This window comes from Eucalyptus grandis, chromosome 7 (assembly GCF_016545825.1).
Source record: "Eucalyptus grandis isolate ANBG69807.140 chromosome 7, ASM1654582v1, whole genome shotgun sequence".
Lineage (NCBI taxonomy): Eukaryota > Viridiplantae > Streptophyta > Magnoliopsida > Myrtales > Myrtaceae > Eucalyptus > Eucalyptus grandis.
Window position 1 is genome coordinate 5212655 of NC_052618.1, and position 26000 is coordinate 5238654.

Sequence of the window (26000 nt, forward strand, 5' to 3'; positions counted from 1 at the left end):
CTCGGTCATCTCTTTGAACGGCAGAAAAGAAACAGGGCCAAGAAGAAACTTATAGAACACAGAAAAGCCGGCAAGTAAAGCCTGCCATTAGGTAGGCAGGAGTTGTGAAAGTTTAATTAACGATTTTTTCGATACAATAGTCATTAAATAACTGAAGTTCCCACTGACTTGTCAGGCAGTTCCAATAGTAGGAATCGCACCCGCGCACACGCGCAAGTTAAGGGATGTCACATGTGTCAATTGGGACGAAAATACTGTCCAAGTGATCTGGCTTATGGCCGTGCCATTTCAAGTCCTCCCACCAACTCCTCTCCCCCCTGATTTTCTTCAAATGCTCAGTGGAAACTTCATCTGTTGAAAGAGACTTGAGACTCGGGCAGTCATAAAAACTCAATCTTTCTAACCTCGGTGCAATCCGTAGCCCACAGGATACGTTGGAAAGTTTAGGTACGTAATGGAGAGACAACTTCTTCAAAATAGGGAGGAAATAAGATGTCTCACAGACTTTGCCAGTAGAAGTTTGGCGAGTAATTAGGCTTTTGATGGCTGGGCAGTCCTCAACTGTGACCTCTTCCAAGTTGTTGAGATTATCAAGCATCTCGCTTGAGAAAATAACTGTCAACTCCGGGCATTTACACAATGTCAACAGCTTGAGAGAAGATAAACATCCCTTATGCATTGAGCCTTTCCAAATGTTTCTCAAGTTTCTCATGTAATACACGTACAGAAACTCTAGCGATTCAAGACAGATGCTTTTGCAGTGAGATTCAGTTAAAGCCTCTTGATGAAGGGTATCAGATGCATCCACGAGCACTTCAAGCTCATTACACTCTCCCAAAACACACCACTTGAGTTGGTCCATGCTATCTATCCCTAGTTCAGACAGCTTCTTAAGATTAGCATGCCTTTCTAAGAAAAAAGCATCTGATTGTTGCAAGATGTCCTTAATATCCATGAAGACACCATCACCATTTGTGTACCTCAAGAATCGGTTGCACTGTTCCAGCTCGAATTCAATATCTGAAGGTAGCCGATTCATGATGCGGCTAGCATGATTACCAACACAAAGTCTGAATTGAGCTAAAGATGGAAGCTCCATTGATTTCCTTAGCTGATTAAACTGCCTCAAAAGTTCCCATGTAGGAAAGGAGAACTTGAAAGTGCTTAACCTTTTCAAGTTGCAAACTTCAGATAAAACACCTTCAGCACATGTATCCCACCATTCAGCATTGGCATCCACATCGAGATTCAGTTCTTCCAAGTGTAACAGAGAAGATATTACCCCATGAGGAATCACTGTTTTAGAGTCACTAAAAGGTTCAGTTCCAGAAATTGAGATCCCCAAACAAGTCAGATTAATTAAACATTCAATTTCCTTGGGAACATTCTTAATCTTCGTCCCCTCAAGATCAAATACCTCCAGCCGCTTGAGCCCTGCAATTGCTGGCGATATCGATCTCAAAAGGACACAATCATTCAAGAAGAGTCTTTTGAGGCTGACAAGTTGAGATATGGACTCCGGCAAGCACCGAATGCGGGTTCTAGACAGATTCAATACTTCTAGAGCAGGCATCTGATTGAAAATGAAGAAGAAAGCTTTCAGCTTGTAATTTCTTTGCAGATATAACGACAAAAGTGAAGGGCACCTTGGTTCCTTCGGTAGCTCAGAAATTGCAGTATGCATCAAACATATCTCTTTTGCACTCTCCCATTCCTCAACCTCTGGTGGCTCTATCAAATCCAAGCCACCCCGCATCAGAAACACACGATTTTCCTCGGGCTGAAATATTAAGTTCACTAATATATCCTGATCCTGGTCTTGAAACTTCACAAATTGCCAATTCTCATCAACTTCGAGCAGGCTAGCATTGACAAGATTTTTTAGGACTTTTTGGCCTTCATCATGGGCGTCTACGATACCATCCCTGACCCATAGGCCTATGGCAGACTCAGATGCAATCTCATGGTAATTGTTACAAAGAGCAAGATTTTTCAAGCATCTTCTAGTTTTATCATCTTCTAGTTGGTCAATGCAGAATCTTAATACATTAACCATAAGAGCTTCTATACCTGCTTCATGACTTGTAGGTAGAACATTCAGTCTTTCAAGCGCATGTTTCCAGATTAAAATGTCATCAACATTTTGCAGTGCCTTTGCCACTAGAATAACAGCATGTGAATATGGCCTGCACATCCTAACTATTTCTCTAGCTAGGGCTTCATTAGAATAATAAACAACTTCACCCACATTCTGACAAAATAATTCGTACAGCAACAGATCATCCAAGCATATTTTCTTATCCACTTCGATTTCATTGCATAATTTTCCTGATCCAGTCACAAAGACTATCTTGCTACCAACTGGTGGTGTTGCTTTAGGAATCCTCAATGTCTCTAGCTTCATGTGTTGGTTAACGACAACAAGAATGAGCAAAAACTTGAGGCCTTCCAATGCATTCACCACCGAATGTGGCATATCAACTGCATTGGCTTCAGTTAAATCAGAAGATATTTGTCCAGCAATCTCCTTTTCCACCTTTTCCATGTCGCAGTTCAGAGGAACAGTAACACAGATGACTCTATCAAATAGATTTCTCAAAATTGCAGATTCCTTTAAAGCTTCAATGACAATAGCTTTTGCAACCTCGTTTCTGCCATATATTCCAATTTTTTCAATGTTAGATTTTTTTATGGACTTAATAAGATGGTCAACTATAGAGTCATATTTAATTGCACCCAATCCTTCTAATGATCTCCCTTCTTGTCTTCCACCACCACCTAACATATCAATTAAGGCATTGGCATCATCCAAAGTAGCATGTGACGAACTTTCCTTTTTCATCTTTGGTATGTGTATGATATCATTATATTCTGGACTAGCTTCTATTCTCGCCTTTTTATCCCCAACTTCATATTCCGGTCCCGAGTAATATGAATCAACTTCAGATTCTTGTTCTGAGGAATATGAAAGAACTTCGTCAGAAGTGGTGTCTTCGTTTACTTCCAAGGAAAAGGGTTCAACCTCTGGCTCTGCAGTGTTCTGCATTTGCAAAACTGCACTTTCCGATGTTTCTCTCCTATGATATTCTGGACTTGCTCCAATCTTCATCTTCTCATCAGTGTCTTCAGATTCTGATTTTGAGCAATGTGAACCAACTTCCAATTCTGAGTAATGTGAACCAACTTCCAACTCTGAGTGTGATGAATAAGAATGAACTTTTCCCAAAGTAGCATGAGGATCGGCGTCCTTTTTCATTATCCAGGGAAATAGTTCAGTCTCTGTATCTCGAGTGCCTTGCATTGGCATAAAATCACTTTCTGCTCTTTGCTTTTGCATGGCTACTAGTTTTTCCGCTTCACTTGACCCAGTCGCATTTTGTTCTTCTTTCAGATCACTCAGCAGAGATCCATCGTTCGTGACATAGCCTGCCTTTGTGTGAAGCAAATCAATCCCAAATAACTGCTTGAATTCTGTACAGAAACAAATTCATGAGGCAAAGGCACAATCATTATCATAATCTACCCTGAGATATATAAACTTTTCTTTCCGCAATTTGTCAAAACACATTCCATGATAATGCAGCTACAATGATCTAAGGGGACAACTTGAAAACAGAAAGCCAAAGTCAGCTCCTTTCTTGACTATAAACAAAATCAATTGGTCACCCCATTTATCGACTTCGGATCAGTTCAAAGAGAAAGAGCCCGTTTTAGCCCAAAATAAATCCCAATACACAAGAAGTGCTCCTTTGGAAATAGTAGCACTTCTAGACTTCATGCTATCTACAATAGTAATTTGATGCATATATAAATGCAATATTATTGACAGAAGGATCAAGATAGCAATCTCGCAAGCACAGAAAAACTCTCATCTCTTTATTCACCTTCAGCTTAGCAATATGCTACTAGCCGAACAAAGGGTACTAGAAAACTCATCTTTTAGGATAAACCAAGGTTGAAATTGAATGGGCTAAGGTTATATCAGTGTCAGGTTGGAAATCTTCTCCCCAGATCATTCAACATGTAACAATTCTTTGAAGAATAAAAGCTACCTTTCTGATCTTCAGCAGCAGGAGAACAGGAAAATAGTTCAGTCTCTGTATCTGGAGTGCTTTGCATTGGCACAAAATCACTCTCTGCTCTATGCTTCTGCATGGGTACTAGTTTTTCCGCTTCACTTGACACTGTCGCATTTTCTTCTTCTTTCAGATCACTCAGCAATGTTCCTTTGTTTGTGACATAGCCTGCCTTTGTGTGAAGCGAATCCATCCCAAAGAATGGCTTGAGTTCTGTATAGAAACAAATTCACAATGCAAAGGCACAATCATTATTCATAATCTACCTCGAAATATAAAAAACTTTTGTTTCCACTACTTATCAACACATTCCATGATAATACAGCTACACTCATCTTTGGGGACCACTTGAAAACGGAAAGCCAAAGTCAGTTCCTTTCTTCACCATAAATGAAATCACTTGGTCACCCCATTTATTGACATTGGATCAGTCCAGAGAGAAAGAGCCCGTTTTAGCCCAGAATAAATCCCGATACACGAGAAGTGCTTCTTTGTAAATAGCAGCACTCCTAGGCTTTATGCGATCTACAATAGTAATGTGATGCATATATAAATGCAATTTTATTGACAGAAGCATTGAGATAGCGATCTCCCAAACACAGAAAAACTCTCATTCCTTTAGTCACCTTCAGCTTAGCAATATGCTATTTTCTAAACCAGGAATGCTAGAAAACTCATCTTTTAGGAAAAAGCAGGGTTGAAATTGAATGGGCTTAAGGTTATATGATTGTCATGTCGCAAATCTTCTCCCCAGATCATTTAAAATGTAACGAATCTTTGAAGAATAAAATCTACCTTTCTGATCTTCAGCAGCATGAGAACAGGGAAATAGTTCAGTCTTTGTATCTCGAGTGCTTTGCATTGGCACAAAATCACTTTCTGCTCTTTGCTTCTGCATGGCTACTAGTTTTTCCACTTCACTTGACACTGTCGCATTTTCTTCTTCTGTCAGATCACTCAGCAGAGATCCTTCCTTCGTGACATAGCCTGCCTTTGTGTGAAGCAAATCAATCCCAAATAACCGCTCGATTTCTGTACAGAAACAAATTCACAAGGCAAAGGCACAATCATTATCATAATCTACCCTGAGATATATCAACTTTTCTTTCCACAATTTGTCAAAAAACATTCCATGATAATGCAGAACACTGATCTAAGGGGACAACTTGAAAACAGAAAGCCAAAGTCAGTTCCTTTCTTGACTATAAACAAAATCACTTGGTCACCCCCTTTATCGACTTCGGATCAGTTCAGAGAGAAAGACCCCGTTTTAGCCCAAAATGAATCCCGATGCACAAGAAGTGCTTCTTTGGAAATAGCAGCACTTATAGACTTAATGCCATCTACAATAGTAATATGATGCATATATAAATGCAATATTATTGACAGAAGCATAGCAATCTCGGAAGCACAAAACTCTCATCTCTTTAGTCACCTCCAGCTTAGCAATATGCTATTGTCTAAACAAAGATTACTAGAAAGCTCATCTTTTAGGACAAACCAAGGTTGAATTTGAATGGATAAGGTTATATCAGAGTCATATTGCAAATCTTCTCCCCAAATCATTTAACATGTAACGATTCTTTGAGGAATGAAAGCTACCTTTCTGATCTACAGCAGCATGAGAACAGGGGCCTGAACCCAAACTAATGGATGTATCAACTGAACTAGCGACGGGCTGATCAGGGATCGATTTATCCTGAAGCAGCAGGCAATTACAACAATGTTAGTACATTCAATGTGTAAACGATATTGATAGTGTTGAAATAATATCTCGAGTCCACATGGACCGTGCCCGACATCAGATTGATCTGCCTGGAGGCCTTGCCCGTCGTCCACCAGGCCAGAAGGTGGACTCCTTGCCCATAGCCCACCTGGCTGGGCACTTGGGATGTGTCCAGTGGTTTTTTTTTTTTTCTTTTTTTTTCTGGGGTACTTTTATTCTTTTTTTTGGGGGGCAGGGGCATAGCCTGGTAGGATTTATTCCATAAAACCAGGGGTTAGCAAACACTTGAGAGGTGGAGCGATTGTAATCTCCATTGTATCACCTGACTATTGTTAAATTTTTCTGCCGCTCTCCGCATAGATTATTGATCAGTCAAACTAACAATGTAATATCTTGTATGTTTATTTTCATTGTTTATCTCACATCTATTCGCATATTTTTCAGCAAATAAATATCATAGAGCCACGGTTCCAAATTGGAGAAAATAGTTTTAACAAGATGTGCAAATTTCTAGTGACTTAAGGTTTGATTTGGCAGTGGTCTGGAGAGGATAAGTTGCCTGCAACTTTGAGAGAGAAGAATTTTTTTAAAAAAAGAAAAAAAAAGAAGGCCATAGCATCTGATTGTTGAATTTAGCAAATAAGATGTTGATTGAGGTGGTAGAAAAGATCCATACAACAGCTTTATGAAAAGGTGGAGACGAAAAGTAATGAGTTTTTCCTTACCAAAAAAAAAAAAAAAGTAATGAGTTTTAGCAAGTGCTCCATGACAATCTTTAACACCTCTACAAAAAACAAATAATACAAAAGTAATAGAATGGAGTCTTGTGATTGAACCACTTCGTCACAAAGCTTCATAATTATATTTATTTAAGTATGCACGTCCAAATAACTATAACTTGTACCCTATTAGAGGAAAACATAGGCCAGAAAGCAATAATGACGTGTGCCTCATAATTATTTTCGACTCCACGAATTTACTGGTTCTCTTACCGTTCTGCTCCCAGGAGCTAAAATCCCTCCATTCTCACCCTCTTGCTTCCTAATAATTAAGGAATGAAATGAATCAGGGACCATGGAGCAGATCAAAACCATCCAATTGTAACATAAACAAACTTCAATTTTGCACACAAGCAAACAGAACTCCATCCAGCTAGCAACTTACCATCTCTTGGGATCTGGTTCGTTGCCGATGACCGAAAGAGAAGAGATTTCTGGGGTTGCAGAGTCTACTTGTGAGGAGCCATGCACAGAAAAAGCAGGGTCACTGATTTCGGGGGCGGCGGGATTATAGACCTGGCCTGCATGAGACAGCACGAAGGAGGCGGAGGACGCCGAGGATCTCCGGATGGCCAAAGGCTTAGGGTGGTTATGGCTTCCCTTGTAAGCAATCTCGGTAATCTGGCCATCCAGAGATCTCTCGACCTTCTTTTTGGTAGGGCAATTAGGATGAGTGCACTTGTAATAGCTCCTGGGGTTTTCATTCCCCTTCACCTGCTTCTGGCCATATTTCCTCCAGTTGTAGCCATCGTCAGATCTCCTCTGCCCTCGCATGGACTGAGCCTGAGACTGATTATTATCGTAATTGGGTCGGTTATTGGCGTTGGTCTGGATGGTGGCGATCTCAGGGGAGAAGCTCTGGAATGGATTGAGTTCAGATTTCACCATGCTCTCGTAAGAAGGAAGGGAATCATCTTGCCACACTAGCTGCTGCTGCTGCTGCAAGATTCAGATGACAGCTCTTGAGCCATAATCGTGAGGCAAAGGGAAGAGGGACGAGTGTAGGGTATGCGAGCCTTTGCCTTGATACCAATTGTAGAGTCCACAGCTTTCACTCTAATATTACTGATAGGATATGCAGAAGCGTTGTGGTGGTTACATAGGAGAATTGCAATAGACAACTAAAAACACACTCGTTATACTAAATAGGGTACTTCACGTAAAAGCTGGAGACGAAAAGTAATGAGTTTTAGCAAGTGCCCCATGACAATCTCTAACACCTATATAAAAAAACATTAATACAAAAGTAGGATAGAATGGAGTTTTGTGATTGAACCACCTCGTCACAAAGCTTCATAATTATATTTAGTTAAGTTTGCACGTCCAATAACTATAACCAGTACCCTATTGGAGGAAAACATAGGCCAGAAAGTAACAATGCTGTTTGCCTCATAATTATTTTCAACTCCACGAATTTAGGGGTTCTCTTACCGTTCTGCTCCCAGGAGCTAAAATCCCTCCATTCTCACCCTCTTGCTTCCTAATAATTAAGGAATGAAATGAATCAGGGACCATGGAGCAGATCAAAACCATTCAATTGTAACATAAAAAAAACTTCAATTTGCACACAAACAAACAGAAGTCCATCCAGCCAGCAAATTACCATCTTCTGGAATCCGGTTCCTTGTCGGCGACCGAAAGGGAAGAGTTTTCTGGGGTTGCAGAGTCTACTTGAGAGGAGCCATGCGCAGAAAAAGCAGGGTCACTGATTTCGGGGGCGGCGGGATTATAGACTTGGCCTGCATGAGACAGCACGGAGGAGGCGGAGGACGCCGAGGATCTCTGGGTGGCCTGAGGCTGAGGGTGGTTATGGCTTCCCTTGTAGACAATATGGGTAATCTGGCCATCCAGAGATCTCTCGACCTTCTTCTTGGTAGGGCAATTAGGATAAGTGCACTTGTAATAGCTCCTGGGGTACTCAATCCCCTTTGCTTGCTTCTGGCCGTATTTCCTCCAGTTGTAACCATCGTCAGCCGGAGACTGAAAATTATCGAAATCGGATCAGTTATCGTGAGGCAAAGGGAAGAGGGATGAGCATATAAAGAAAGTGTAGACATACCTGCTGCTTGGCGTTGGTCTGCCAAGTGAAGGTAGAGTAATTTGCGTCTTCCCCTTTAGGGATCTGCTGGTAACTGTCGGAGGACTTGCTGCGGGGGGAGAGAGAGAGAGGAGTAGATCCCTCGGAATCGCTAAACAATCGAGGGGAGTCCCAGAAATCGGTAAGGGTAGATCCCTCGGAATCGCTAAACAATCGAGGGGAGTCCCAGAAATCGGCAGGGCTGAGATCAGGCGGGCAGGTGAGGAAAGCAGAGAGGCTCCCAGCGGGGGGGCTAAGCGGCAGGGAGGGCGGGGCGATGGACTTGAACTTGGGAACGCCGGACCCACGGCGATGGTCGTCCTCCAGTGCGGAGGCGAGGAGGGATGAGAAGGAGCTCGCTCGAGGGTCCAAGCTCCCCGTGCCGGCCGACGGTGAGGCCATCGCTTCCGCGGAAAGAAGAAAACGGGGGAAAACGAAAGTGGGGTTCGGCCTCCTCGGATGGCTCCGGTTATGTTCTGATCTCCAACACAGAGAGAGGGGGAGGTGATGAGGGAGGGGAGGGGAGAGCAAAGGGTAGGGAGGAAGAAGAGGCAATGGTCGCGTGTCGCGCAAGGTTCTTTTCTTCTGCTCTGGGCATCCCACTGGCCGTGTACGAGGAGGCATCTTCTTCGAAGCTTGGCTGGTCAAAACCCACAGGGTTTTGACTGAATGGCGGCTGAACCTGTGGGCTCTCTCTCTCTCTCTCTCTCTAGTTTATCTTGCAAAATTCTGATTACCATATGATGCGGTGGCGCTCCTTCAATATCCCTGTGCTCCCTCTTCCAATCTGCTAGATCGAGAAAAGAATCATCAAGACTTGATTTCTCTCCAAGCAAAAGCACACAACCACCATGCAAATCGGCAGGAAAATGATGGAGATTGCATATCAAGGATGTGCACTTCCCCCTTTTGAAAAGGCATAGCAATTAGGGACGAGCATTTTAGGTTTCGTTACTCAATTTGTATCTCCATTGCTTAAGGCGTGACATTGAGTTGTGTTATATCCATAGATTTATCGAAATAACAGACCTTTCTAAGAAGTATGATTGATCCTAGTATTCCCTGCTTACCTTTGTATTTACTCATCGCATCGTCAACTCCACGAATTTACAGGGGCTCGAGCCTCATCAAGAGGAAAAGAAAAGTGGAGGGACTTCTGCTGTTTGTGATTGCACGTGTGCCCTTTGCAGTATGTGATTCCAAAGACAGTGGGGTCGTCATCAGATCTTCGCACTCGCTTTCTAGCCAAACAACCTTGGACATTCCCACGAGTGCACCTACAGTAGTTCTTGAATATGAAGTGTGGGAAAAATATCAATGACAGCTAGATATAAAGGACAAAGGAAACATAATAAAACTTGTGTGCACTCATAGCCGAGCTATTTCCAAAGTGCTCAATTATATGTCAAAACTTTAGTAGGCTAAGGAAGAGAAATGTGATAGCAACACAAAAAGCCATTAATAATTGAAATTGTTTTTAGGCGATGGTGACATGAGAAAAAGATGGTTGACCATGAAACAACCCATCAAGTATAAGATGATGATCGACACGGCGAAAATGATTGTGCTGCTAAATGATGTCATCTTTCATCGAGTCTTCTTGTGATTAACTTTCCATATGAGGAAAAATGGGAGAAATCTGTCTACTCCTATCACATTACACAGGAAAAGTATCGAGTTCCTTCCTTTTAGCGTTCAAGGACGTGGCTTATCTCAAGTCCCCCAATGCAACATGTTGGAGATGAATTTGGAGTAGGATTGAGAAAGGCAAGATCATTAAAGGGGGTTTACTTTGAACTATGGATAATGTTCTAGTGAATCATTTGTTGGGAAAATATAACTTCAAATTGGGTAGAACAATGAAGTCGGATATTTAGAATAATCAAGTCAAACTTTGAGACGTGATATCACTTTTTTTAAGGATTTATTTGCCCCACAACGTTCCTAACTTTTTTTTAAGGATTTATTTGTCTCACATCATTGTTAATGGTTACCGGCAAATTTCCTCAAGGATACAACAAAGTCTCAAATGAGAATACTAGATAACAATTGTAATATTTCTCTAGAGTCTCTCATGGAAAATAATTAGAAATAATGACTGTAGTTTCTTTCGAATGGAAAACGAAAAAATGAAAGAAGATGTGTGTTTGATCTAAACAAACGTATTTATCTTTGTCTTTCAAATAGAGGCAACCCTTCAAAATGTTGTAAAAGGAATAAAGGCAACCTTTCGGGAAATGTTGCAAAATGAATAAGTACATCTCATTACATTGAAAAGACATAAAAATTCGGAATTAAATAAATAAAAAATAATCGTAACTTTTCGTCAACGGTGTACTATTTTAACAAGATTTATAATTAATTTTTATAGAAATAAATCTGAATTTTTAATAAATAAAAATAATGATCGCCGGTTAGTGTTAAATCTCATCCACATGCGCACTCACATCTTTTTGATGTGAGACAAGATACCTCTTCATTTGTTTTATACACAAACTACCAACAATCCCCACTTTTGTTTATAAAACAAAAACGAGAAATAAAATGTTAAAAATATATAGCTAAAATTTCCATGAGATTAATATATATATACATAAAAGTCTCTTTTGACTTAAACATTTACTTAGTGTGAGTATCTCAAAGTTCTACCAAGTGACAAGTAGACTTTTATATAATAGAACCGGACATACCGCACATATACTAATTTCTTGTTTCACAAGAAGTTCTATATTACTCCACACTATTATGGCCTTGTGCTTGATTCTGTTTCATGAGCTCTTTAGAAAGTAACTATAGTAAGAAATGGCACCACTTCTAAGCTCATATAAGTGAAGTATTGTATTTTTGTTACTATCAACACATTACAAGTGTGTATTATACTTCATTAATAATTCAATTTAACCTACAAAACGTAACAGACGATACCGATTTCTCATATCAAGGTTACGTCAATATCAAACAATCACATTCAATAACTTGTTATTACTTATTAAACCTTAGAATTAATAATGTTCTAGAAAAAAGTTAGGTTACCGTTATTGGTGATTTTAATTAAAGGGTTTCAGCCCCGTTTCTTGTGAGATTATTATTATCATGTCTCTTGTTAAAGCATTCATCAAAGAATCGGTAAGATTATTACTTGACCTCACGTGGACACTTGTTATGGTACCATCTTTAATCAGTTGTTTCATATATTCATGTCTTAGACTAATATATCTAGACTTACCATTATAGGAGCTATTATAGGCTCTTGCTAAAGTAACCTGACTATCACAGTGGATAGAAATATGAGGCATAAGACTATGCCATAATTTGATATTCAACAACAAATTCATAGTCCATTCAGCCTCTTTCCGAAATTCTGCTAAAACAACGATTCAAATTTCATAGTTGAGTGAATTATGCACATTTGTTTCTTGCTCACTCAAGAAACAACACATTCACGTAATGTGAAAATCCATCCAGAAGTTTCATTTCCCACACTTATAATCCGACTAACATTGGTGTATAATTCTAATACAACTGAATAATTATTATAGAACAATCACAAATTTATAGTCTTCTTAAGATAACCCAACGTTCTATATTTGGATTATTAATATACTTACTCAACTTGCATAATATCAAATCTAATATAATGCATTGCATACATTAAAGACCTTATAGCACTAGTATATTTAAATTGTACTACTACTCTACCAGTATTATAATTTAATTTAATACTAAATCAAATGGAGTACACATTTTTTTGAAGCCAAGATGTTTAAATTTATTTAAAATCTTTTCTATGTCATCACTTTGACTTAAAGAATAACCCCCATTATTTTTTAATTTTAACACCCAATAAGGTATCTACTTCACTCAAATCTTTCATTTTAAAATGAAAGTTAGATACCTTTTGTCTTAATGACTCCAATCACATTGGCTCCATAGTCCCCTTCATATACCCCCACTTCAAGTATATTTCAAGAGGCAATTAATCGAAATTATGCATCATCAAATTTTCATGCTTAATGAAATCCATACATCAAAATAGAAAACCAATGCAATTCTACTCTTTTGGCTCATTTATGCTAGTCCTTAGAATCAAATCTATGAGGGGCAAGGACAGCAAATAGAACACATTAGAACCAAACAAGGGACACCCGAAAAACCCATTCAATATCTCTAGATTGCCTCCATAAATAGAGGACTACATATCAGCCCATGCATGTAACAACATTCTCTAAGAATTCAATAAATGCGAGCGAATGGAGTATCGAGGTATCAAAAGTGCATAAACTGGAATTAAGAGAGGTAAAAATAAATACCAGCAATTCTAGGAATGGAATCAACAACATCATATAATCCGAAACCTTCTAAAAGGTATAATCAGAGCCATACCTCATTTCTTCATGATATTAAATTTACGGAAGCTCTCATATCATCCTTCTCAAGACCCCACTGACAGTACCATTGTGTTACAAATGCAACTGGAACAACTCTGAGTTGAGCACCGTCAAATGGCTAACTTTGGCTAATATCCTTGGGACTGACCGATAACATTATCTTTCTCTTCTAGATTTTGAAATATTCCCAAAGCATCGTCCAGGAATCCCGGTGTTGGGTAAGAATCAACCACAGCTCCTCCTACAATAACATCATTTTCTAAACCAACTTTAACAATTTGGCCATGACACAATTTTGCCAAGCCGACATCCAATGTGTCGGTCGCTAGCTTTGCAAGGATCGCGTAAGTCAAACGATTGGGCTGGACACCACACTGTATCATCTGACAAAATAACTGAATAGCTACCTCTTTCAATATAGAGGCCAAGAACAGAAGTACTGCAGAACCCATCAGACTCAAACCCGCATTTGAGTAACTGTGCACGGATGAGCATTCCCATCGTGAAGTCACGAGTAAGTCTACACGCCTTAAGCGCCACGGGGAAACCAAATTCATTCGGCCTCACGCCCGTCCGGCACATAAGAGCGTACAACCGCAAAGCAAGCTCGTACTGGCCGTTGCTCATGTACGAGGAAATCATGCCGGTCCAAGACACCAAATTGCGTTCCCGCTTCACTTCCCTCAAGCCGTTGACCTTTTCATCCCGAAGATCGGCCACATTATCACCATCCACCTCTCCGTTCTCTACATAAGAACAATGGGTCGCCATAGCTTCACGAAACGAACCGACGCCGCTTCCGCCGCCCTGCGAAACCGACAAACCACCGCCCGAATCGGCACCCGCGCCGGTCAAACCGTCGACCGCAAAGCCCGCGTCCGCGTCCTTCCCCGCAACAACGCAATTGACCGAATCCGTACAATCGCCTCTCGCCTCATCAGCCATGCCGCCAGCGGGACCGCCCACGTGTACCTCGCCCAGCATCATACGCAGAGGCCTCGCCGCGTCACCGACACCGCACCGCCCCCGCACCGCGCCCACCTCGAGCGCCGCGCCGCGCTGCCGGAGACCGGACGTTCCAGATCGTGGGTTGCCGGCGTTCTGGAACGCGAGCTTAAGCGTCCGGACCGACCGGCGTAAACGGAGAGCGAAAGGGGAAGAACCGGCGGTCAATCGCGGCACGGCTATGCTCGTCGCGAACACTGAAATGGGCCCGGAAACTTCAATGGCCATCAAACGAGAGGGAGAAGAAAGCCGTACGTGCGCGTCTGCAAACCCTAGACCGCGAGGGGGAATTTTTATTTTATTTTTTTCGTCCTTCCTTCCCCTCCTTGCTTCCTCCTTCCTTCCTTCCTTCTCTTCTTGTCTCTTACTTTGTGTCAGATTCTCCTTCCAGCGAATTTTCTCTCTCTGCCCTTCTTCCACGCACAAACCCACAATCTCAGCCAACTAGACCAAGGCGGGCTCCAAGTAGACCAAATTATCGTGCAGTCCTCACCCCAGCAACAGATTGTCCGCCAAGCATACTCATGAGCAGCCGAGACACACAACCGGGCAACATACGCCAGGACCTTAAGCCTCATCAGCACCTTTTGCTTCCGACTATAAACTCTGATTCCATTGTTGCACAGTGAAATCCTTAAAATTATTGAGAAAACTATGATTTCGAATTAGGTAGAATAATGAACTCGGATCTAATCAAGTCGAACTTAGAGACTCAATATCACTTTCTTTAATAATTTATTTGTTTCACAACGTTATTAATGGTTATCGGTAAATTTCCTCCAAGATATAACAAAGTTTCAAATGAGAATTCTAATATTTCTTCAGGGCCTCTAATGAAAATTAATTAGAAGCAATAACTGTAATTTATTTCGAAAGAAATCGAAAAAATGAAAGAAGATTTGTATTTGATCTCAAAACAAACGTATTTTTCAAATAGAGGTAACTTTTCAAAAGGTTGTAAAAAAACAAAAGCAATCTTTCGAGAAATGTTGCAAAATAAATAAGTACATGTTAAATGTTACATTGAAAAGACATAAAAAAATTCAAAATTAAAAAATAAAAAATAAAAAATAATCGTAACTTTTCATCAATAGTTACACTGTTTTAACAAGATTTATAATTAATTTTTTATAAAAATAAGTCCGAATTTTTAATAAATAAAAATAGTAATCATTAGTTAGTGTCAAATCTCGTTCACGTGTGCACTTATATCTTTTGATGTGGGATAAGGCACATTTTCATTTATTTTATAAACAAACTACCAACATCCTTATGGTGATGGAGCTTCAAGACTTGCGAGAGAAATGATTGTCTTTAAACTCACCTTGGATACTTGGCTTCAGGAGATGTCCTCTGACGGTACATCGTCCAAATGTACCCATCCTCAGGTTGCACATCGAGGTCCGAGGCTGGGGCGACTCGGACCTGCTCTGTCCCCCGAGGCATCATCTTTCTGCAACACATTTGGTTGCCGTCACAAAATCATGCAACAATCACGTCCACATTCAAACATCAAGGATACAGTCATGCATGCAACAACAGGAAAAAAATCACATGATTAATTAATTGATTACCTTTTCGTAGGAGTAGAGTCCGCACTGCTAATCGGGCTCCCGTTGAGCGAAGGGATTTCGGTGAATTCCTTGACAATTTTCTGGAAGTCGCTGCTGCCGCAGTTGATGGTTGTCGCCCGAACTCGAGCAGACTTCTTGAATTTGGTGCTCTGGTTTGATTTCGATACCCCCGACCTTCGTTCCTGAACCGTTCTCTGGCTGGTGTTGATAGCCTTACCAAGATTGGTCCTGTCTAGTTCTGGCATTTCTGGCCTCCGTTCTGTGCTGGTGTTGCTCATGGCTCAATTTCGCTCAATGAATGCGTCGATTTGCCTCTCTTTTCTGCGTATGTGTTTGTTGATTCCCCAAAATCTGTTGAGAAGATTACCCTCAAGAGGGCATGCACCTCATAGAATGGCAGATGAGACTAATAGCCCTTGAACCAGATAAGGATGATTGACTTTGGCCTCTGATACATCAAATGAGTTACCGACAACGATGAGCTGTAATATTGATAACGTTTGAAAATTGACTTTGGCCTCTGATACATCAAATGACTACCGACAACGATGAGCTGTAATATTGATAACGTTTTTTTTTTTTTTTTTGGACAATATAATATTGATAACGTTTGAAAATTCATAAACGCATTAAATGGGGGCACTGATGTGCACACACTCCCACTAATTTGTGTAAGTCGGTCCTTATACAACATGGACGTGTCCGCAACTAATTTTTACTTCTTGTTATTGGAATCGATATCATTAAGAGTAGAACTAGCTTTTGGCCAACTCAGTCATGTTGCGAGTAGTTGATGAGCTCAAATGATCTAATTCATACCGAAGCTTACGATTGGTTTTATAGTTAAGAGGGTCAATATTCGAACATCATTAGATTTTCTCATCAAAATAATGAGTCTATCTAAAGCTTACAATGCATCATTACATAAAAAATATTGTGATTGAATCTTTTGCTTACAATGGGCCTTCACAATTCACCCAAATCTACAACAAATGTAAATTTATTGGACGTCATTTACTCATATTCATGATAGGTCTATGTATTTTTGGGAGCGAACTCAGGAAATCGAGTATATTTACCTGAACATATTATGAGCTCATTTAGTATTGGGAAACCTACAAGATCCATTCTTTCTATCTATATTAGCAATGTGTTCTTCCTATATACTGTGAAGATGAGCCAAAAAGAGCTCGTTTATGTCCATTGACAGATTTGTTAGTCGATCTAATTTTTCAAGAGAGCGCGATATAATTCATATTAATGGGGGCATGTAATTTTCCGTCATTGGAGGGCTCAGAGGGCCCATAGTCATCCCTCTAAAGATCCAGGATTATACCCATTACAATTGGGCCTTAACTGTAGCATTAAGGCCCTTACTTGGCCCAATCTTGTTTTGCGCCTGTTTTGTGCCCAACCGTCCCTCGACCACAGCCCATTGCTCTTGGTCCTTAATTGGCTGGTCCCTAAATGGGCGGGTGACTAGGCCCATTGGCCGAATATTTTGAGCACTAGCTGAGCTGATGTAACCCAAAATTGGGCTTTAATTGGCCAATGCACAATTTATGAAGACTCCTGGGCTGGTTTTAGGTCTTGATTGGGCCCATGAATCCCAAAAAAGGCCCATCCTGTGGGTGTACCTTGGACTGAAGGCCCATATTGAGGCATGTGGGTCAAACGAGTTGGGCCCATCCTCAACGGGCCTTCATCGACAGGATGTTTGGGCCTTAATTAAGCCCACGAAGTCAAATTGGGCCCATCATCAATGAGCCTTTAGTATCCTTGACTATGGACGTTCACGAAAGTGAGTTCACCTTCTTGAACTCTACTTATTACGTTCTCAGTTTGTGCATCGACATGGTGAATGATTTGATTTCTTTTGTTTCTTTTACCACATTGCCAGAGTGTAGATTCATCTGAGCCGTGTATTCGAATTGTTTAGCACTTCAAGGTTTTCTCTAGAATTTTTTAAGATAATATAAGTCGATTAAAAAGAGTGATCTTGTACATTTTCAGCAATGAATTGGGTGGTGGTCTTCCATCCTGAGGACCATCCTTCGCCTAAGAGGCTTTTGCTGGGTTCGGACTTACTGGAGTCATTAACTTCAGAATCCTACAGCCCGGACACACTCCTAGTACTATGGCAAGACATTGTATCGTCCCACTGTGGTCGCAAAAGATACATTACGTACGTTTTGTTTAGAAATTCAATAATTTTAATGACTAAAGTCTAAAAGCAATTGATTGATGACAAATTAAAGCATGAAATCCAACTTCAAATTAAAAGTTAATGGATTCTGATGTGCCTTGAGAAGTCTCAAGGACTATGTAAGATTCGAATTACGTAAACAAAAGAGTGCACAAATAATTGAAACAAAAAAGGAAATTGCAAGGAACTTATATTGATTAGAAAAGATAGCTTTAATTTTTGGGTGCATGCCTACTTGATGATTGGATTTGAACAAAAAACTTATCGATGGAAATCATGACTGCATAGAGAACGTAAAAAGCTTAAAGGACTTGACTGGAAGATTTTATAATCAAACACAAATAACAGAACTTAGGAAATCTAATCTGCTTCGAATTTGAATTCAAAACTAAAGCAGATTCTAATTTGAATGATCTTAAAAATTTGGCTTCTTGATTGATGCACAATTCTTGTCCCTAGTGCATTGCCTGTGTTAAATGTCTTGAGGGATATAGGTGCCATCCTTGATTGTTCCTATATCTCTAATGAGTCATTCCATTATGCACCGTAACCTTCCTCCGTATCTCTAACTGTCTTTTGACTTATGTATTGATGACTTGTAACTGCTTCAAATCCTTTTGGAAACAATTCTTCCTTGGTTGATGGATCCTTCTCGACTTATACTTCAACTTCCTTTCATATTTTGAGTTAATCGAGCATCGACATGTGTCATGAACTCTAAACTTTCTCAATTGGAAACTCGCTATGATGAGCTTTTAGACATTCCATCCATGGGTTTCGTTGGTTGACGAGCTAGTTTAGGCATTTTATTGAGTAGGTGTTATGGATTAACTATATTGTTATGACCTAATTTGGGCAAGAAGGTTCTCATATTTAGGCTCATATTTGGGCCTGGTGTCAACGCATTAACAAGTTTTCAGTTGGCTTTTTGAATTAATACTCATTTTGATCGCGTATTGTAAATATAGTGAAAGCCAAATACAATTGAAGATTTCTAGCTAATGACCTATCTTACAAATTGTAAAATGTTGCTGCATTGGCTTTTTCATCAAGAAGGTCACCAATCACGTAGGAAGGCACAAGCCTATTGGGTGCTGCGTCGAGCCTCAAAATGTATCTGGACTGGACCAAGTCAGGCCCATTGACCTTAATGGGCTGGCCCAAGCTTGACAAATTATTCTTTTTATATGGATTTAGCCTTGGAAGCTGAATTAATTGGTTCGGGCCCATATCAAGTGACCCAAGCTAGCCCAATGGCGGGCCAACCCCAATGGCCGACCGTTGGCCCTACATATAAGTGACTGTCAAGACCAAAAGGAAAATTTTGGATCTTTATTAAGGTCATTTGTTGTTTTGGGAATGCGTTTCTTACAAATGCAAATATCGTGTGGTAAAATTTGCATTGAGATACAACTTTGGCTAAAATACCGTTTGGTAAAATTTGCATTTGTAAATGGCTTTTATTAAATTAAAAAAAACAAAAAAAACATTTGTATTTTTTTTTTTTAAAGTTCAGCCATCGGACCGCTGGATTTGGCACTGGATGGCCAGGCATGACCCCTGTGCAAACGTTCTTGAGTATTTTTTTTTTTTTGAAGTTCGGCCATCGGACCGCCGGATCTAGCGATCGAATGGCTAGGCGCAACCCTGACGACTGTCGCTTGGGGTCGCGTGACCCAGGCGAACGTAGCTGGGGTCGCGGTCGCCTGGGGTCGCGCACCCCAAGCAACTGTTGCTTGAGGTCTGGCGATGGTCGCCGGGGTCGGGCGACCCTTAGGCGGTGGTCGCCGGCACCTCGCCGGCGCGCGCGACCCCTTGGCCGGTGGTTGTCGGCCTCCGGTCAGCTTTTTCGTGGTGGTGTGTGGTGATTTTGGAGAAGATGAATAGTACCGAACTTGTAATCCGGAGATGCAACTTCCCAAAGTACCTTCGGAGTTACATTGGGCTAAAGGCCCTTAGAGCCATCTGGAGATGCAATTGCATCTCGCCAAAGTCGCCCAAAAAACCGAACTAAACACGTTTGCGTTTGGCCAAGGGACTTTAGAGCCCAAAGGAGCTTTCCAAATGCCCAACCAAACAGGGCCTAAGTGGCCCTTGCTCTCGCTCTTCACCATTTTCCAACTTCTAAATGCTCTTGCTTTCTAAAATTGTTTGTCAATTTCATTTATTTCCTTTTCCCCAACAACGACATTCTAAATATATAATGAAGAACAATAACTACAATCATGTCCAATCATTCCAATTCAATCTAGATTTGCCATGTACTTAAAAGCAAAACTTGTTCACTGAATTCCGTGACAATGTACATAAGTTGGCTTTGCCCTTACAACAAATTGAATTCGACGATGACTAGATCGTTGATTGGGAAGAGTTGCACAGGTGAGCACTCAAAGGTAGTCCCTACCAAAATGCTTTCTTGGAGGATACCCGTATCCACTACGAAAACCCCAAGCAACTACGGATCTAGTTTCGCAGAGAAGAGCTTTTGGTCCCAGAAGATAATTTGGATCAATGCAATGATGTCAAAAAGGACATTTGCACGATATGAAGCGGTGTATTAAAAGGTGAACCGTCAAGTGGGACGAGCCACTTGAGGAGGCACAAATATTGACATGAGGAAGAGATGTCCAAGGTCAGGAGGAGCTTTTCATGTGCAACGTAGCATGCAAAAACCCCGTTCAAGCATGACGAGGCAAGGAATAAGTGGGAGCATGCATATTATCGTCTTATCACCAAGCAACCTTTTGGTTTTGCTGAAGATCCCTACTTTGTGCGCTATGCGCAAATAGCTCTATAACTTCAATTCAGGCCCATTCTTTAGATGATAAACACAAAAAAAAAAAAAAAACTATAATTAATTGTACAGAGAAAAATGACGTTATTTGCTGCCAATGAGTAAGTTTCAAGTTTCTTTAACTTGTAATTTATGGATTAGCCCTATGAATGACGCATACTGTATCGTTATTGACCATTGGGTCAATGATGAGTGTGAATTATATCACGGAACTCTTACATTTAAGATGTAAATATTCCGACATATTTCCTGAAATGTAATTACTAAAATAATGAGAGATGTCAATTAGTTTGACATTCTATAAAGTTTTTAGTATCACGCTAGATAATGTCCATATGAACACTTTCCTAATATGGAGTCTTGTCCAATAGCTAAATCCAATTTACTTTGGATATTCTTCCACATGTGATGTGTATGCATGCAAGACGATATTTGTAGTTTTACAAGTCTATGGCACAGGGAAGGGCAAGCTGAAAACTCACTGGTAGTAAGAACACATAGAATTCAATGTGCAAGATATTGAAGGAGACATGCAAGGAGATGCGTGTGTTGACATTCTAAGGCTCCGTTTGTCAACATTTTTATTTCTCCAAATTTTTGTTCTTTTATTCTTTGGAACCAAAAAAAGAACATAAATCCTTTTGATAATGTTAGCCAAATTTTCTACTCCTTGGAATAGAAAAGTAGTATGGAATCGATTTGGAATAGAAATAAGAAGTATAAAAACGTTACTTCTTCTTTCAAGAAACAATTTCTGGAATAAGTCATTCTTTTCTTTTCTTCTTCTTCCTCTTTTAACCAGTCACCACAGTTGGTTGCCGCCTGCCATCACCGGATAGAGGAGGAAGATGAAGAAGAGGGGGAAAAAAGAAAAGAAAAACATAAACAAAAGAAAAATTCAAAAAAAAATTAAAAAAAATTCTACATTACAAAAAAAATTAGAAGTGGTACCAAATGCATTTATGTTCTTTTTCTATTCTAGAAATAAAAATTTTGTATAGTTATTAAACACGTTCTTTTACTTAAATACTGCTCCAGAGAATATAAATAATAACAAAAACTATTCTTAAAAAGGAAATTATTTTTCATAATAGAAATATTACCAAACATACCTTAATTCACCGCTCATAGCAGAAGTGCCATATCCGGTCATTGACACGACAAGATGAAATGATCGTTGAAAGTTTTCCTCGATTAATTTTATTATTATTTTAGTATTTTGAAAAAAATTAGTCCAACTTTAAAAAAAAAAATTCATTAAAAAATTTAAATTACTTAAAAACGGGCCCTTGCCAAGCCATGCCCAGTGGCAGCTCCTATAGATTACATATTGAACTTATTAAAAGCTTGGAAGTTAGTTTTCTATCAGAAAATGCTAAATACTTGGATATATATTGGTGATAGTTGAAACTTGTTCTAATATATAAAGATACCAATCCCTATGAAAGAGCTCTCATCATCAGATGCACTCGTCATATTACTTGATTTACTGATGATGCCAGTCATCTATTTGTATAGATAAATTAACCATTAAAAAACAGTCAAAAATAATTCTGTCTTGTGGAGTGCTAATAGTTGACCACAAATAGAATTTATTAGATGGACATTGAGAGTTATGTTTTTTTCATATGAAAGAGGCTTTAGTCACGTACAAGTGTTGCTATTTTCTTAGAGGAAGTTGCTAATCACATGTCTAATAGCCAGTGATGTTATAAATTGCCAACGAGAAATATTCTTCTGTGGCTGTTGCCTACCGAGATAGATAAGCGATGGTTATACTGCCGCAGACAAGGACTTAGGAGAGTGAATAGTGTCTCTGACTAGGAGACTCAACTCTCAGTTCTAATAACAGGAAGTGAGACTGCTTTGTTTGTGAATGGAATACGAGCTTCTAACCAATCCGGCTAAACAAGCAGAATAGAAAGCTCTTCTGCATTCCGTGCGGCGTCGTACCAAGGGTTGGCATTCTAATGTCCAGGTTGATTGCTTTTAGCAAAATCCAACAAACTAAAAAATTTCCTTCAAGTGCAGATCTCCCATTCCACTATTTATCATTACTTCAACCAACCTGATGATGGCCATTCAAGCCCTGCCCAGTTATTCTTTATCTCAGGGTCCTCTCTTTGAACAACAGGAAAAAAACAGTGGGAAGAAACTTATAAACCTCAGAAAAGTCGACTAGTAAGGCCTGCCATTGGGTAGGCAGGAGTTATCAAAGTTTAAACTACCGATATTGATTCGATATAATAGTCATTAAGCAACTGAAGTTCCTACTGACCTGTTAAGCAGTTCCAACAGTTAGACTCACACGCATGCACGCAGAGTCAAGGGACGTCACATGTGTCAATTGGGACGAAAATACCATCCAAGTGATCTGGCTTATGGCCACGCCATTCCAAGTCCTTCCACCAACTCCTCTCCCCCCTAATTTTCTTCAATTGCTCACTGGAAACTTCATTGGTCGAAAGAGACTTGAGACTCGGGCAGTCGTAAAAACTCAACCTTTCTAACCTCGGTGCAATCCATAGCCCACAGGATATATTGGAAAGTTCAGGCACGTAATGGAGGGACAACTTCTTCAACATAGGGAGGAAATAAGACGTCTCAAGGACTTCGCAAATAGAATTTTGGCAGCTAATTAGGCTTTTGATGGCTGGGCAGTCCTCAATTGTGACCTCTTCCAAATTGTTGAGATTATCGAGCATCTCACATGAGAAAATAACAGTCAACTCAGGGCATTTACACAATGTCAACAACTTGAGAGAAGATAAACATCCCTTCTGCGCTGAGCCCTTCCAAATGTTTCTCAAGTTTCTCATGTAATACACATACAGAAACTCCAGCGATTCAAGACAGGCACTTTTGCAGTGAGATTCGGTCAAAGCCTCCTGATGCATGGTATCAGATGCATCTATGAGCACTTCAAGCTCATCACACTCCCCCAGAACACACCATTTGAGTTGCTCCATGCTATTTATTCTTAGTTCAGACAGCGTCTTGAGATTAGCATGCCTTTCTAAGAATAATGCATCTAATTGTTGCAGCATGTCCTTAATATCGGTGAAGACATCGTCACCATTTGTGTACCTCAAGTATCGGTTGCACTGTTCCAACTCAAATTCAATATCTGATGGTAGCCGATTCATGATATGGCAAGCATGATTACCAACACAAAGTCTGAATTGAGCTAAAGATGGATGCTCCATCGATTTCCTAAGCTGATTAAACTGTCTCAAAAGTTCCATTGTAGGAAAGGAGAACTTCAAAGTGCTTAACCTTTTCAAGTTGCAAACTTCAGATACAACACCTTCAGCACATGTATCCCACCATTCAGCATTGGCATTCACATCGAGATTAAGTTCTTCCAAGTGTAATAGAGAAGATATTACCCCATGAGGAATCACCGTTTTAGAGTCATTTGAAGGTTCAGTTCCAGAAATTGAGAACCCCAAACAAGTCATATTGATTAAACATTCAATTTCCTTAGGAAGATTCTTAATCTTTGTCCCCTCAAGATCAAATACCTCCAGCTGCTTGAGCCTTCCAATTGCTGGCGATATCGATCTCAAAAGGACACAATCATTCAAGAAGAGTCTTTTGAGGCTGACAAGTTGAGATATGGACTCTGGCAAGAACCGAATGCGGGTTCTGGACAGATTCAAAATTTCTAGAGCAGGCATCTGATTGAAAAATGAAGAAGAAAGCTTTCTCAACTTGTAATTTCTTTGCAAATATAATGACGAAAGTGAAGGGCACCTTGGTTCCTTCGGTAGCTCAGAAATTCCAGTTTGCATCAAACATATCTCTTTTGCCCTCTCCCACTCCTCAACCTCTGGTGGCTCTGTCAAGTCTAAGCCACCCCGCATCAGAAACACACGATTTTCCTCAGGCTGAAATATTAAGTTCACTAATATATCCTGATCCTGGTCTTGAAACTTCACAAATTGCCCATTCTCATCAATTTCAAGCAAGTTAGCATTGACAAGATTTTTTAGGACCTTTTGGCCTTCATCTCGGGCGTCTACAATACCATCCTTGACCCATAGGCCTATAGCAGACTCGGATGCAATCTCATAGTAATTGTTACAAAGAGCAAGATTTTTCAAGCATCTTCTAGTTTTATCATCTTCTAGTTGGTCAATGCTGAATCTTAATACATTAACCATAAGGGCTTCTACACCGGCTTCATTACTTGTAGGTGGAACATTGAGCCTTTCAAGCGCACGTTCCCAGATTGAAATGTCATCAACATTTTGCAGTGCCCTTGCCACTAGAATAACAGCATGCGAATATGGCCTACACATCCTAACCATTTCCCTAGCTAGGGCTTTTTTAGGATAATAAACAACTTCACCCACATTCTGACGAAATAATTCGCATAGCAACAGATCGTCCAAACATATTTTCTTATCCACTTCAATTTCGTTGCATAATCGTCCTGATCTAGCCACAAAAACTATCTTGCTACCCACTGGTGTTGTTGAATCAGGAATTGTCAATGTCTCTAGCTTCATGTGTTGGTTAATGCCAACAAGAATGAGCAAAAACTTGAGGCCTTCCGATGCTTTCACCACCGCTGCATTGGCATCAGTTAAATTAGAAGATATTTGTCCATCAATCTCCTTTTGCACCTTTTCCATGTCACAGTTCAGAGGAACAGTAACACAGATGACTTTATCAAATAGATTCCTCAAAATTGCAGATTCCTTCAAAGCTTCAATGACAATAGCTTTTCCAACCTCGTTTCTACCATATATTCCAATTTTTTCAATTTTTTCATTGTCAGATTTTTTTATGGACTTGATGAGAAGGTTGACTATAGAGTCATAGTTAATGGCACCCCATCCTTCTAATGGTCTCCCTTCTTGTTTTCCACAGCTGCCTAACATATCAATTGAGGCATTGGTATTATCCAAAGTAGCATGTGGAGAACTTTCCTTTTTCATCTTTGGTATGTGCATAATATTGTAATATTCTGGAATTGCTTCTATCCTTGCCTTTTTATCCCCAACTTCATATTCCGGTCCCGAGCAATATGAATCAACTTCAGATTCTTGTTCAGAGGAAAATGAATGAACTTTGTCAGAAGCAGTGTCTTCATTCACTTCCAAGGAAAAGGGTTCAACCTCTGGCTCTACAGTGTTCCGAATTCGCAAAACTGCACTTTCCGATGTTTCTCTCTTATGATATTCTGGACTTGCTCCGATCTTCATCTTCTTATCTTTGTCTTCGGACTCTGATTCTGAGCAATGTGAACTGACTTCCGATTCTGAGTGTGATGAATACAAATGAACTTTTTCCAAAGCAGCATGAGGATCTGTGTCCTTTTTCACTAGCCAGGGAAATAGTTCAGTCTCTGTATCTTGAGCGTTTTG

The 26000-nt window shown here is 40.1% G+C and overlaps 1 protein-coding gene across 1 annotated transcript; it reads right to left on the reverse strand.

Moving 5' to 3' along the window:
• Positions 1-217: 217 nt before the first annotated feature.
• LOC104454821 lies at positions 218-16038 on the reverse strand. Its single transcript, XM_039317333.1, has 13 exons — positions 15626-16038; positions 15376-15504; positions 13042-14684; positions 9729-9935; positions 8641-9445; positions 8185-8561; positions 8013-8061; positions 6967-7520; positions 6795-6843; positions 5679-5775; positions 4872-5108; positions 4053-4289; positions 218-3471 (listed from the first exon to the last, which is right to left on the reverse strand). The coding sequence occupies exons 5-13, from the start codon at positions 9280-9282 to the stop codon at positions 218-220; spliced, it is 5496 nt and encodes a 1831-aa protein (XP_039173267.1). The 5' UTR covers positions 9283-9445; positions 9729-9935; positions 13042-14684; positions 15376-15504; positions 15626-16038.
• Positions 16039-26000: the final 9962 nt, after the last annotated feature.